Source organism: Eleginops maclovinus, chromosome 17 (assembly GCF_036324505.1).
Source record: "Eleginops maclovinus isolate JMC-PN-2008 ecotype Puerto Natales chromosome 17, JC_Emac_rtc_rv5, whole genome shotgun sequence".
NCBI lineage: Eukaryota > Metazoa > Chordata > Actinopteri > Perciformes > Eleginopidae > Eleginops > Eleginops maclovinus.
This window is the reverse complement of record NC_086365.1, coordinates 10,961,260-10,974,037: the sequence shown is the minus strand read 5'-3', so window position 1 is coordinate 10,974,037 and position 12,778 is coordinate 10,961,260. Positions and strand designations below refer to the sequence as shown.

At 38.7% G+C, this 12,778-nt stretch overlaps 2 protein-coding genes across 3 annotated transcripts; both read left to right on the top strand.

Moving 5' to 3' along the window:
* On the top strand, positions 1 to 2,398 carry LOC134879485 (islet amyloid polypeptide). The gene is made up of 4 exons (XM_063906028.1): positions 1 to 59; positions 1,028 to 1,123; positions 1,737 to 1,877; positions 1,970 to 2,398. The coding sequence occupies exons 2-4, from the start codon at positions 1,044 to 1,046 to the stop codon at positions 2,142 to 2,144; spliced, it is 396 nt and encodes a 131-aa protein (XP_063762098.1). The 5' UTR covers positions 1 to 59; positions 1,028 to 1,043; the 3' UTR covers positions 2,145 to 2,398.
* A 2,814-nt stretch (positions 2,399 to 5,212) lies between these two features.
* pyroxd1 (pyridine nucleotide-disulphide oxidoreductase domain 1) lies at positions 5,213 to 11,370 on the top strand. Of its 2 annotated transcripts, none has more exons than XM_063905047.1 (13): positions 5,213 to 5,518; positions 5,633 to 5,713; positions 5,924 to 6,043; positions 6,459 to 6,587; positions 7,158 to 7,231; positions 7,321 to 7,517; positions 7,613 to 7,710; positions 7,854 to 7,956; positions 8,045 to 8,157; positions 8,913 to 9,035; positions 9,506 to 9,643; positions 10,167 to 10,256; positions 11,021 to 11,370. In XM_063905047.1, the coding sequence occupies exons 1-13, from the start codon at positions 5,441 to 5,443 to the stop codon at positions 11,177 to 11,179; spliced, it is 1,503 nt and encodes a 500-aa protein (XP_063761117.1). In that variant the 5' UTR covers positions 5,213 to 5,440; the 3' UTR covers positions 11,180 to 11,370. The 2 variants fall into 2 exon arrangements, with proteins under 2 accessions (XP_063761117.1, XP_063761116.1); XM_063905046.1 differs by having other exon boundaries at positions 8,042 to 8,157.
* Positions 11,371 to 12,778: the final 1,408 nt, after the last annotated feature.

The following is a 12,778-nucleotide window of genomic DNA, read 5'->3' as shown; positions in this document are numbered from 1 at the left end:
CCCTGGACTGCTTCAGTGACAGACTGGGATCTGCTGGTTACTGGCTAACACAACACAAAGTAAGTTCTCTGTCTTTCTTCAGGCATTAGTTGGATTATATCAGGATCCTCATTTTTATAATCAAATGGGTTGTTTTTAATTCTATACAAATAGTTGTCTTTGAATTTAAATCTCTACCTCTTTCAGGGTGTTTTTGTCTTTCTTTTAGTTTGACAAAAAAAAACAGAACTACCGTTTTTCATTATTTGAAGATGTAAATTGTTTTCAAGGACACTTTAAATAGGACTTGTTGCACAACAGGGCAATAAAAGGATGCTGTAGAAATGTGGGAATATTTGTATCTATTGTAAGAATGCATGATAAAAAACCATCATATATACAATATTAATATGTTCTACTCTGAGGTATAACGTAAAGAAGCTTTAGTTTGCACAAAACAAAGTAATAACTATTCTGATTTGAAGCTGTTTTCGTTTTAATTCAAAATGTCCAATATTTCCAATGTTCTATTCGCATATCAGCTGTGTTTAATGTAAAAATAAATATATGTGGGTTTATGACTCGGGATCAAACAAGCATTTCAAAGACATTGCTTTGGCCTTAGAGAAATAGTGAGGGATATTGTTTAAAATGTTGTTCTACGTACATAGTACATGAATCAGTTATTCATTCAAAGTCATCAACAAATGAAATCCATATAAAGAAATATTGTTTATCGCCCCCTTAATTATAGCTATTAAAGTGAGCATTTGCAGGTGCTGGTGTATAATCATCACTGAAATATAGAGCAAATCTCTTAATTGTGTATTCTATTTTTAAGCAAGATTTATCCGTTGTCATAAATTGAAATTAAACACATCTATGTATGTTGAACTCTTACATTAGGTTCAGCTGATACAATTGAATTGGTGTCCTTGCTGCTATTTTTGGCCAAGTGTTTTTGGTTGCATGCAAAATATGAATTGACTTGCTTTCGCTTGCCTTCTGTAACCATGAATCAAGTGCTGTTCTTGCTGTGTTGATTCAGGTAATAACCCTACAACATGGATAACTTGAAGATGTCTGTGCTCCTCCTGATGCTGCTTGTTTTGCTGCGCTGCGTCTCTGCTGCCCCACGCTACAGGTAAGTGCGTACAGGGGGCGGTTGCTCAGGATGTAGTGTCGTCATCCTTCAATTGGAAGTGATGTAACCCCAGCCCCTGCAGTCAGTTAATATGTCCATGTGTCTTTGGGCAAGATACCTAACCCCAAGTTACTCCTGATGGCGTGGCCAACAGTGTCTGAATGTGTGTTAACGTTAGTCTTCCTTGAGCAGGTGGCACATTGGCAGCCTGTGTGTGAACGAGTGAACGTTGACTTCTATATGTACAAGCTCTTTATAAAATGTAGTCCATTTACAATGTGGCTGTGCACACATTTAGTGGTATAAGATTGAGTTCAAACGGTTTCACTTGGCTAAAGTGTTGTTCATATCAGATCTGAGGTCAGTAGACAAGCAGCTGAATATCATGGAGATTGTGTGATAAGTAGGGCTGTAATGTTCTGTGTGAGGAGCATCAGGGCATTGATAACACTGGAGATGGATACCAATTGTGCTCATGTGTGGGAAAGTGCAACTGGTGAGGAGCTAAGTGCCCACTTTTTGTTCTTGCTCTCGGGACTAGTGGATGTTTTGAAGAGGGTATGATCAGCTATCAGTGGAAAACGGTTTGGCCCTTTTTCCCTCTGTAATGCAGGTACTTCAGTCCCAGCTCATCCAGCGAGCAGGAAAGTGATCTCACAGACGGTGACGGTTGGTTAGCTCCCGGGCTTATCTCCAACCCATTCCTCAGGTTTGTGGGTACACGGCCGCAGAGGGGGCTCACAGCAATGGACAGGTAACGACATTTATGGAAACCAGCATCCTTACATGAAAAACCATCTCTCTGTACTGTGATGTTTGATGATTTCTGTGATGTCTTTAATTTAGCCACCGCATAGAGAAGAGAAAATGCAACACAGCCACCTGCGTCACCCAAAGGCTATCAGACTTCCTGGTGCGCTCCAGTAACACTATTGGCACCGTCTACGCACCGACCAATGTGGGATCTGGCACCTACGGAAAGAGGGAGCTCCTGTTGCCCCCCAGCTACCTGCCTCTCTAGTAGCAGCTGATGAACCTCCACCAGCAATCCCAGTGCTCTGATGATATAACCAGACATCTTATGTAACAATGATTGTGAGAATGAAGTTAATGAAGATGACACTGATGTTAATGATGATGATGATGAACATCTTGTTTATTTTATAAGAAACAGTGCCTTTAATTTAAACCTTCAAATACAATGTGTTCTTTTGTTATGGCTTTGTGTGTGTTGTGACTCTGTGGATGCTGTTTCGCAATGGCATAAAGAAGTAAATAAAAAACAATAAATAAAAGGAAAAAAATGTAAAGCCAAATGAAATAAATGTTGATTTTGATAATAAAATTGTGAAAATATATTTTAAAAAATATTTACGAGCTTCAAGCAACCTTATTGCACAACCTTTTCCAGGAATAGTTTTGGGGAAATCAAATTTCTAGCCTAGAACTGCCTTCATGTGATGAAATTGTCACCTAACCTGCTTTCTTGTGTCTTTATATCACATAGCAGACAGCCGTTATATCTTACATGACGATTGAATAGGTTAGCAGCAATTAAGCTGTCAGATGTCCCCCTTTCACCACATTCACTTCCAGACATATTCACACCCAGAGCCCAGACCGATTCTTCTATTCATCTCATCCATATCTTTGACATTCTCTTATTCACAACCAGTGTATATACTCAATATGGGAGTTTCCTATTGTAGCCCTACTTATGGATCACCAACAGCTATAAAATACATGATGTCACAATGAGGTCTTATCCCCAGAGACTACCTATATTTCTCATCTATTTGTGCATATCACTTAAGCTATTCACTCACTATAAATGAAGTCTCTCCCTTAAAATGTATCTGGAACTGGTAGCCATTTAGCTTAGCTTAGGTTAAACACTGAAAAAAGAGGGGAAACGGTGAGCTAATAAATCACAGGTACGATTCATAAGTGCCGAGCAAATGGTCCTTTATCACTCCAGTTTACGCAGTAAGACACGTAACATAATGGTGTGTTATTTAAGTCAGCTTTTTAATGATAAGGACTAAGGTCCAACAGCTAGCTAGTACGTCACTTGTGTTCCAGCACACACACAACTGCCCTAAAACGGCAAATTCTACTTTTCACACTCAAGTTTATGTAAGGATTAGACACTTAAAAACATAATGTATGAATGAATTGAGTTTTTTTGCATGTGATGGTTGCTAGATTAGGTTCCCTTTGGATGGAGCCAGGCTAGCTGCTTCACAACTCCAGTCTGTATGCTAAGCTAAGCTAACAGTTTCTGGCAGAAGGAAGACCAGACAAGAAAAGAAGTAGGCAAAATTCAAGCTAAGGCTGCCAAAACAGCTATCCTAGCAACTATTGCTCTGAATTAATTTTAAAAACACCACATTTTCCTGCATGAAATATTTCTCTAAATTACTTTTTGCATTTTGGTGAATAACCAGTTAAAACCCAAATAGAATTGATTGAGGGGGAGGTGATCACATGTTGTTCACATGGAGTTTTACTCTCTGTTGATGGAGAGTAACCAATGATTTGGATCACTGATACTTCTTTGTTGATTTACATGTTGTTGTTGTTGTTGTTGTTGTTGTTGTTGTTGTTGTTTCTTATATCCTGTTGCAGGACACTTATATAAGTGTTCATTTTGACAGCATTAGTCAAGATGTGAAAGACGTTAGTGTGGATGTGTACTTTTTAAATAAAAACCTTTAGCATTTACAGTCGTAGTTGAAAAATAAAATCGGGTTAATTAACTGTCATCCCATAATGTGTTCAATAATGGAGGCTATTAACCCCAATTTTCCCGGGCTACCCCTTACAAATCCCAATTTAACTCCTGGTGATATTGTACAGTGTTTTGTGGCATTGGTATAAAGAAAAAGTAGTTTTATTAAATCCAGAATGAGCCCCACAGTTTATTGAAATTCATCCAGAAAAAAAACCCATTATTTATCAATGACTAAATATAAATGATGTTGCATAAATTAGTGCTATTGACTTAGGTAGAAACACCATTTATCCAAATTCCTTTATATTTATGATCAATGTACTGTATCCAATGTTGTCATGTGATTCTGTAGAGGTTATTTAGGGTAACCTAATGAAAATCAAGAGGGTAGGTATGACGCACAGCATTAACCTGTGTTTGATTACCAGTGACCTAATCATCTCAGACACTGACATCAATACTCCCATGCATGGTGAACACCGGCATAAAAGGTTTTTCAAAAATAGAATAAGTGCCGGCTTTTGCTGATGAATCCAAAAACAATGGAGCAATTATCCCCCAAACGCCCTGGTAGAGAATGGGGATCGTGTCAAGATCTGTCGCTTACTTCATGTAAAACCACAAATGGCACTGTAGCTACTTCAACTGTTATCCGGTGGGGAGTTGTTTATCACTGCAGTAATGACGGGGGATGAATGTTTTGATGGAATTTTAGCAATAATTTGTGACCACATTAACCTCTGACATTAAAGATGCAATGGTGATCTAAATATAAATATATATACGTGTGTGTGTGTGTGTGTGTGTGTGTGTGTGTGTGTGTGTGTGTGTGTGTGTGTGTGTGTGTGTGTGTGTGTGTGTGTGTGTGTGTGTAATGCACTCACACTGTCCTTCTATAGATGCACATAAACACTGTAGAGCAGCGTTTTAAATTATGCATTAAGTATTAGTACATCATTCTTTGTATATTAAAGGAAGCGAAAAGCTGTTTAATTCCTGTTATCTTTTTGTAAACTTGGTCAAAAAGGTGGCCTATATTCCAGTTATTTGGACCAAAATACATTTATGATTTTATTTGAAAATGACAATTAGGACATGATTAATTAATCTAGGTTTAAAAGAGGAAATACTTGACTGTGATTTCACACAGCAGATATGTGGAATAGTGTTTATCACAGCAAAATACTTAATTCCGCCTAAAACTAATTCAATTTGTCACCCGGAACAGCTGTACCCGTAAACTGAACACGCTTCATGGATTGACATTTTACATCCTGTATTTAACAGTCTACTGCAAGAATTGCGCTTTGAAAAGTGTCCTGCTGCTTGCCGTAGATAAGTGTAAACAAGGAAGTTGCGTTGCTTCATTCCTCTGGTTGTCATGTGCCAAAGCAAAAGGTGGTCAGCTAGCTATCACAATAATGTACTAAGAGCATGTTAACTATATAACCAATTGCCAATAGGTTTTTGAAATGTTTATCAACGTCTCCATGCAGAGAGAACAATATAAAAGCAACCATTTAGACATAAAATGCAAAAGGAGTGTTAGCTAGATAGCGTTAGCTTAGCCGTTACCTTAAAGAATGGCAGAAAGAAAAGAGAAAACATTTAGGTTTGTCATCGTAGGAGGCGGCATTGCGGGTGTCACATGTGTTGAGCAGGTGAATATGAATTCATGTGTAGGATTCTACAGAATAAACATATTAACCATACGCTTTATTACTTAAATTCATGCGTTGTAGGTACTAAACATTAACCTTAATTTTCATTGACAGCTGTCATCACAGATTCCGTCAGCTGACGTTGCTCTGATTACAGCAAGCCCTCATATCAAGGCAGTGACCAACTACAAACAGGTCAGGGTGGTGATGATGATGATGATGATGATGATGATGATGGTTACCATCATTATAACAACACATATTGTATATGTTCACTAACAGCTGACATGGTGGCCTCCTTGTTCTCTCATCCAGTTAACGGATAACCAGAAAATATCTTAGAAATATCAATCACATGCCATTCTCCTTGTCTTGTACTTTTTTTGGGGGGTTGGCTTGGCAAAGGTGTCCAAGACACTGGAAGAGTTTGATGTTGAGGAGCGACCATCAAGTGTTTTGGAGGAGAAGTTTCCCAACCTGACTGTCATCCACTCTGCTGTCAAATCCCTTCACACACAGTCACATGTAAGTAGCTGTTTTGGAGTGTGTAATGGGGATAATAAGATGTTGTATCTGGATGGATTTGCTTCATTAGTTAACAAGAACAATATGTGTATGTAACTGTAACTTAAGCAACACATGCTGTTAATCCAGATTACATTTTTACTGATTAAAATGTATTAACAATAACATTCAGACAGTGATTTCTTGCACTACATCTCAACATACGGTTTATTTACTATTATCTGTCTAGTATTGCCACCTTGTGGACATGTGGTTACAGCATGTGGTCTAAGAGCAGTGTAATAGGACTGTGATTAGACAGCAAAAATCTAACCAGTTTGTAAAAAGAAGCGTTACTTTTTTCAAAAGGAAAAACTAAACACTCAGCTTGATGTGAAAATGATTCACTTTATCCATTTCTTCTTTCTTTTCTCAGGCATTGGAAACTACAGATGGCCGTGTTTTTGGTTATGAGAAGCTGTGTATCTGCGGCGGGGGAAGACCAAAACTCCTAACCCAGGACAACCCTTACGTTCTGGGGATACGGGACACAGACAGCGCCCAGGTACAACCCCATCACTCTGGATACTTCTATTTTTATCGACATGCAGGTCTGACATTATAAGACATTCTTACAATAACTATCAGCATTTTGAAAAAGAACAAACAAATGTGAATGTGTTGAATATTTCTGTGATGTTTCTGCTAAGATACAGTCATATCTAAAACACTGGGCATTGACTCCAATGTACATCCAATAACATTTCAAATAACTGCAGCTGCTAAAGTGTCTTTATTGTTGTCTGTTTTAAAAAATAAGAGGAATACAAGACCTGCATAATGTTGTGCAATGTAATACCAGCTTTATTATCTGGTGTGTTTTATGATTCTTGCAGTTGTTTTAAATGTCTTTTTACTTATTCTATTAGTTGTGTTGTTTCTCTTTTAGAGATCTTGTGAATGTTTCTGTTCTCAGGGGTCAAGAACGAACATAATCTTGCCTTATTAAATTAAAATAAATTACATTAATCCCAGCAGTTGAAAGCAATTGGATGAAAACACAAGTCAGAAGTTAAATAACAACAGCAAAAAAACACGTGACGGCTTAACCAGTTTTGCTGTTTATTGGTTTCAGGAGTTTCAGAAGCGGTTATCTAAGGCAAAGAGAATCGTTGTTGTTGGCAATGGAGGGATTGCACTGGAATTAGTGTAAGTGAACTACGATCAAAATACTGTTAATCAAATAAAAGAATGGTGTATGTTTCTCCTGAAATAACATTACAACATGTTTTGTGCAGGTATGAAGTGGAGGGTTGTGAGGTGATCTGGGCTGTGAAGGACAAGGCCATAGGAAACACCTTCTTTGATGCGGGGGCTGCACAGTTCCTCATCCCATCTCTGGAGGCTGACAAACCAGAAAGAGCCTCTCCCTGCAAGAGAACTCGCTACACCACGAAGGAACCAGCGCCTGGAGGATCTCACACGTTCACAGCAGGTCAATCTTAGGTTTATTCTCTCCATGTGGATTTTTCCTCTTCTCTTTTAGTGGAATGTTTCTACCCAACATAAATATTGAATGTGTATTTTCAGATAGAAATGCTCGAAGGCAAGGTTCTAGTTCTACAGAGGCTGGCAGTGCCCTCGGTCCAGACTGGCATGAAGGGATAAATCTTCAAGGTTCAGAGCAGGTGAGACAGTGTGTTTATCTATGAATAGAGCCTCTGTGGCATTCCTAAAGCAGGGAGGTCTGTACATCTAGTTATGACCTTCTGCTATGTGATACTTTCCTCCTCTTCTCCTCCGCCTCTTTTCTCTGCCGGTGTGTGCTCAGGGGACCCGCAGAGTTTCACTGGAATATCAGTGTGAGGTGGAAAAGATCTTCACCTCTGAGGAGCTGCTCAATTTCCCTCAGCAAACACTCAGACCTGAGAATGGTGAGAACCAGACATGATGCTGCTCCATCTGACTCATCCTTTTTCCCCTTCAGTGTTTCACTTTCCAAGCTTTTCTCTCCATCAGTAGGATCCTGGCCAGTTTACATCAAACTGACCAACGGGAAAACATATGGCTGTGATCTTGTGGTCAGTGCCACCGGTGTCGTGCCAAACACTGAGCCATTTCTCCATGGCAACAATGTAAGTAAACCTATATATGACAAATAAACAAGATTTGCTCTAAAAGGTCTCTGTTGAAAATAAATCCTTCAGTTTCTTATCCCTCCTACGGTCACGAAACTGTACAGCTAGTTAGTAGACCACAACCAATGGCAAGTCGAGACTAATTTTGTTCAACGAGTATTAGCTCTGCCATCGTCAAAAGGACCATGTTTTAAAAGAATTGTAAGGGCAGGCTGGTTATTAAAGAGAAATTAGAAAGTGTTGGCCTTTTATTTTGGCTAACACTCAGTCTGGATCTTCTATCTAGTACACCATATTGGATGTTAAGTGATGCAGTTGGGTGTTTAGACCTCTAGATGTCCCTAAAGGATAGATTTTCTTTTATTACTCTTCACCCCAAAATATAAATGCAAATATTTTTATTTTTAACTGCAGTGTAATTTCTCACTGTAGAGATGTCTGGTCATTAATTCTGGAAAAATACAAAGCTGTTAAGTTTTTTGTACATGCATTTCTGGTGCTTTAAGTTCCATATGCTGAATGCCAATCCAGATAGATTAATAGCACTACATGCAAAAGGAAAAAATAGTCATTTTGATTTTGGGGTGAACTGTCCCTTTAAACTTGAATCCCCAATGGGAGTCTTACCTTGGGTACAGCAAGCCTTTAATGAATGTCTGTTTTACATCAAATACTCTGCATATTGCTTTGTGTCTCCTTTTTGTCATTATAAAGTCGTAATCATATCTTTTTATGATTTACATTTTTTTTAGTTTGCTCTGGCAGATGATGGGGGCCTGCAGGTAGATGACCACATGATGACATCAGAGCCAGACGTGTATGCTGCTGGAGACGTGTGCACTGCATGCTGGGAACACAGCCCGATGTGGCAGCAGGTAAACTGACAAGTCACTGTAGTACACAGGATAGTGTCTGATTATGTGTCTTGTTTGTTTTATGGCATGATACTAAAGTTGTGAAGACGCCACCTGGAAATTATTTTTGATACATATCTTCTGCATCCTCAGTTCTCACATACTGCCCACAATTCAGTTCAAACCAATGTTATTTGATTCAGTTCAGTTCATTAAAGAAGTATGAAGCTACAAATTTAAATGAGCAATGTGGAAATAGGGCCAGATATAAAAGGTTGCATTCAGCACCACTACACTGCACCTGGCAGTTTGTCCTGAATTTTGTCAGTGTAGGTTTAAGTTCCCAGGGCATTGGAAGCTGAGCTAAAAATAACAATGTTTCACCAAGGTGTTAGATAAGTCCATAAATGGCTGCAAAGCTGAGAAGTTGAAAAAGAATGTTATAATTTCACCTAAACATTTGAAAACAAGTTGTTCCGTGCTGTGTGCAGATGCGTTTGTGGACTCAGGCCCGTCAGATGGGCTGGTACGCCGGACGCTGCATGGCGGCACACGTCCTGTCAGAACCAATAGAACTGGACTTCTGCTTTGAACTCTTCTCACACATTACCAAATTCTTCAACTACAAGGTGAGTGACATTTTGCTGCAGGGGAGTGCGTGTGAAATAATAACTAATATGTTAATCATCTACCATACAAATTATAACCATTATTTTCGAGGCGGTTCAAGGTCACTTCAAAAGTCGTAGTGCTCAATTCAGATAAAGTGCTCACAACCAATTTTTGTAATGTGGCCAATATCAGGTTTCATTGTAACCTGGTCACTGTCCTGATCTAATAACAATAACATCCCCTCACATGCACCACAATGTCGTATTGTCCAGAAGAAGCACATCCACACCTTTAAAGATAGCATTTAGTTTTATTTACGAGTTGATGTGGAAAAAAGGACATACAAAGTGTGCTGAATCAGAGTTGAAAAGGTTAAATGTTATGTTGTAATAGAAGAAAAAAACTCATCTCAGTTACATAAGACAAAAAAGGAAAAAAAAGTTTGGGCTTCAGGCTGAATGTTAGTCTCTGTTTCATCTTGTTCCTACCTCCAGGCTCATTCCCACAGTGGATTTTAACAACCACCTGTTCATTCCACAGGTGGTCCTGCTAGGGAAGTTCAATGGGCAGGGGCTGGGGTCCAACCACGAGCTGCTGGTACGCTGTACCAAAGGCCTGGAGTATGTCAAGGTGACACCAAAGAGAAAAACAACACACTTTTTCCATTGAGTGTGATTGATTGCCATATTTACAACAATGCTCATTTAATTTATGTAGAGCTCATTTGCTAATATTGAATTACTTATATCAAAATGGATTTATTTTACACACACTCATGCCTGAAATGTAAGCAGTTATCTCTATGAACAAAAATGTATGTATATAGTTTTTTGGTATTGGATTTATTCTGCTTTCTTTTTGTAGTCTGTTTTAATTGCTGATTGGTCAATTATACTTTCAGGAGTAGGACTATTTTCCAACATTCAATCTCACAACCTATTAGATATTGTCTGCCTATGATTTCGCTTTTTTTAATATACTAGTGTAAGCTTGTAAACTAGCTACTACATTGTATACCTGCATTTTACCCTGGAACCTCCAAAGTAAAGGCCCTTGCTTCCAAAGTCTTTAGACCTACAGCTGATGTGTTTCGCAATTATGAAGTCAATATCAAAATCACAAGCTGTTTGGATGCTGTTAGACATTCCTGTGGTACAAATGCCATCGGTAACATTTTCCATTTGATTAATTGTAGCTGTGTGAAAGAAAACACTGTTTTTCTGTGGATATGGCCTTATGCTACTATTGAGCCAGAGGCTAAACAGGATCAGCTGCTTTTTTCCAAATTGTAGATGTCTTTTCTCATGTTATCAAACTGAGTTCATCCCACTATTGGAAAAATCATCATTTGTAATTTCATTTTCACACAATTTACCCATGTATTTCTGTTCCAGGTCATTCTCAGTGGAGGTCGGATGGTGGGAGCCGTGCTGATCGGGGAAACAGACCTGGAGGAGACTTTCGAGAACCTGATCCTCAACCAGATGGATCTGACCCCCTATGGAGAGGAGCTGCTTAACCCTAACATTGATATAGAGGACTACTTTGATTAGGCATGAGAGGTGTGATTTAAGACTTGTGAAGGAATTGTGCATCCTATCCTGTCAGAGTTTGTCGGTTTCTTTTTGTTGTATTGCCAGGGGAAGCAGTTTTCTGATGAAGTAGCAATGATCATGGTTTTATTAAGACTCTTGTAAATTTGAGAATATTACTTTGCTTTCAAATAAATTATCTTCAAAACCGAGTACTCAATTAGAACTTAAGTGATGTTTTAAAAAACCTTTCATTTATTCGTAGTGTGAATGCAAATCCATCACTTCATAAATGAGACAGTGGCAGGAATCAGTCACTTTTTCCACAAAGAAAGTGATACGTTTAGGAAAAGATGGCATTGAATAAAGATAATCTTTTTGTTGCTATGTTATCTTAGTGACTCTTGATTAAATATCAACCTTAACAGCAACTACGGCTCCTCCTGTGCCTCAGCAACCATTGTAACAAAATACATGATCTGGCTCACATAATGCTGTCTTTTGTTCCTTGGACACGTTGCGTTTGGAGATGTTGCTATTAGAAATCCCCTGAAAATCCCCTTTTACGGGGATAAGAAACATTAGACGAAAAGTGAAAAGAGTCATCTCCACAAGGAGAATTTGAACGACTAAAATATGTTAAACACGCATTTCCACTATTTGGTTTTGCCTGTAGGTTTGTGTTTAAAGATGTTTGTTTTCTGGGAACCTGCCCACAATGATTTAGCTGCTTCTATTGGCTGATGAATGTTGTTATGGCCACTTTGTGTCTGTATGTGACCTACTAGGCCTACTAGTAACTAGGAGTTTATGGGGACATGCTCCCTTTCTTAGAACTTTTGCAAAATTTAAAACCACGCCTTAACTAAAGAGACACTAATAAGGTAGGATGACACCCTATACTTCAACTACACCTCCCACCTGGAAGTTTGAACAAGTGTGGGTGGAAAGCAGGGCATTGTTTACAAGTTGGGTCAACACTGCCCAGTAGTGGCACACGTATCAAGATTACATTTAAATCCCTGATGGATATGGATGATGGGACTATTGGTGCAATGAGATCCCTTGTAATGTTTTACAGTGTGTTACCAAGCAACTCGTCAGACCTGGCATGGATTGTATGCCAGCGTGAAACAGATATTACATGGCTGAACTGGCTAATGGTCAAGATGGAAATACACCACCATTGTTATGAAGTATATTTAGATATGTATTTAGAGGGGCTCGGCCATGGGGAACCTTTGGGGGTGCTTTCTCTAGTGGAGCTTTTTTTAAACCTAGGTAGGGTTCCACATATGTTTTTGCAAGTTGCAATGGACCTGATTCCTTCTTGCAAAGATTAATCGTTTGAATTATATATGGCATGCAGTAATTCTACCTCCTTTTAAATGACATATATATATTTAATCATAGATGGATCAGAAACAAGATACAGTGGGAATGACGATGTGCCCATAGGAAAAACAGCTTGAATCTTTTTGACAAGGGATAAGGATAACATGTTCTCATACTGTCATCCAGACCATAAATATAAGTCAATTAGTGATTAGTTACCTTGATGTGCAATGCAATGAAGAATAAAACAATTGGGTTAGGGTAGCGCTTTAACACAGCAGAATC

Excerpts from the sequence above, each read along its gene's own strand:
- pyroxd1 (XM_063905046.1), top strand. The coding sequence starts at position 5,441 with ATGGCAGAAAGAAAAGAGAAAACATTTAGGTTTGTCATCGTAGGAGGC. Across the intron at positions 5,519-5,632 it reads GTGTCACATGTGTTGAGCAG|CTGTCATCACAGATTCCGTC; the intron begins GTGAATATGAAT and ends TTTCATTGACAG. Across the intron at positions 5,714-5,923 it reads CAGTGACCAACTACAAACAG|GTGTCCAAGACACTGGAAGA; the intron begins GTCAGGGTGGTG and ends GGCTTGGCAAAG.
- LOC134879485 (XM_063906028.1), top strand. The coding sequence starts at position 1,044 with ATGGATAACTTGAAGATGTCTGTGCTCCTCCTGATGCTGCTTGTTTTG. Across the intron at positions 1,124-1,736 it reads TCTGCTGCCCCACGCTACAG|GTACTTCAGTCCCAGCTCAT; the intron begins GTAAGTGCGTAC and ends TCTGTAATGCAG. Across the intron at positions 1,878-1,969 it reads GGGCTCACAGCAATGGACAG|CCACCGCATAGAGAAGAGAA; the intron begins GTAACGACATTT and ends TCTTTAATTTAG.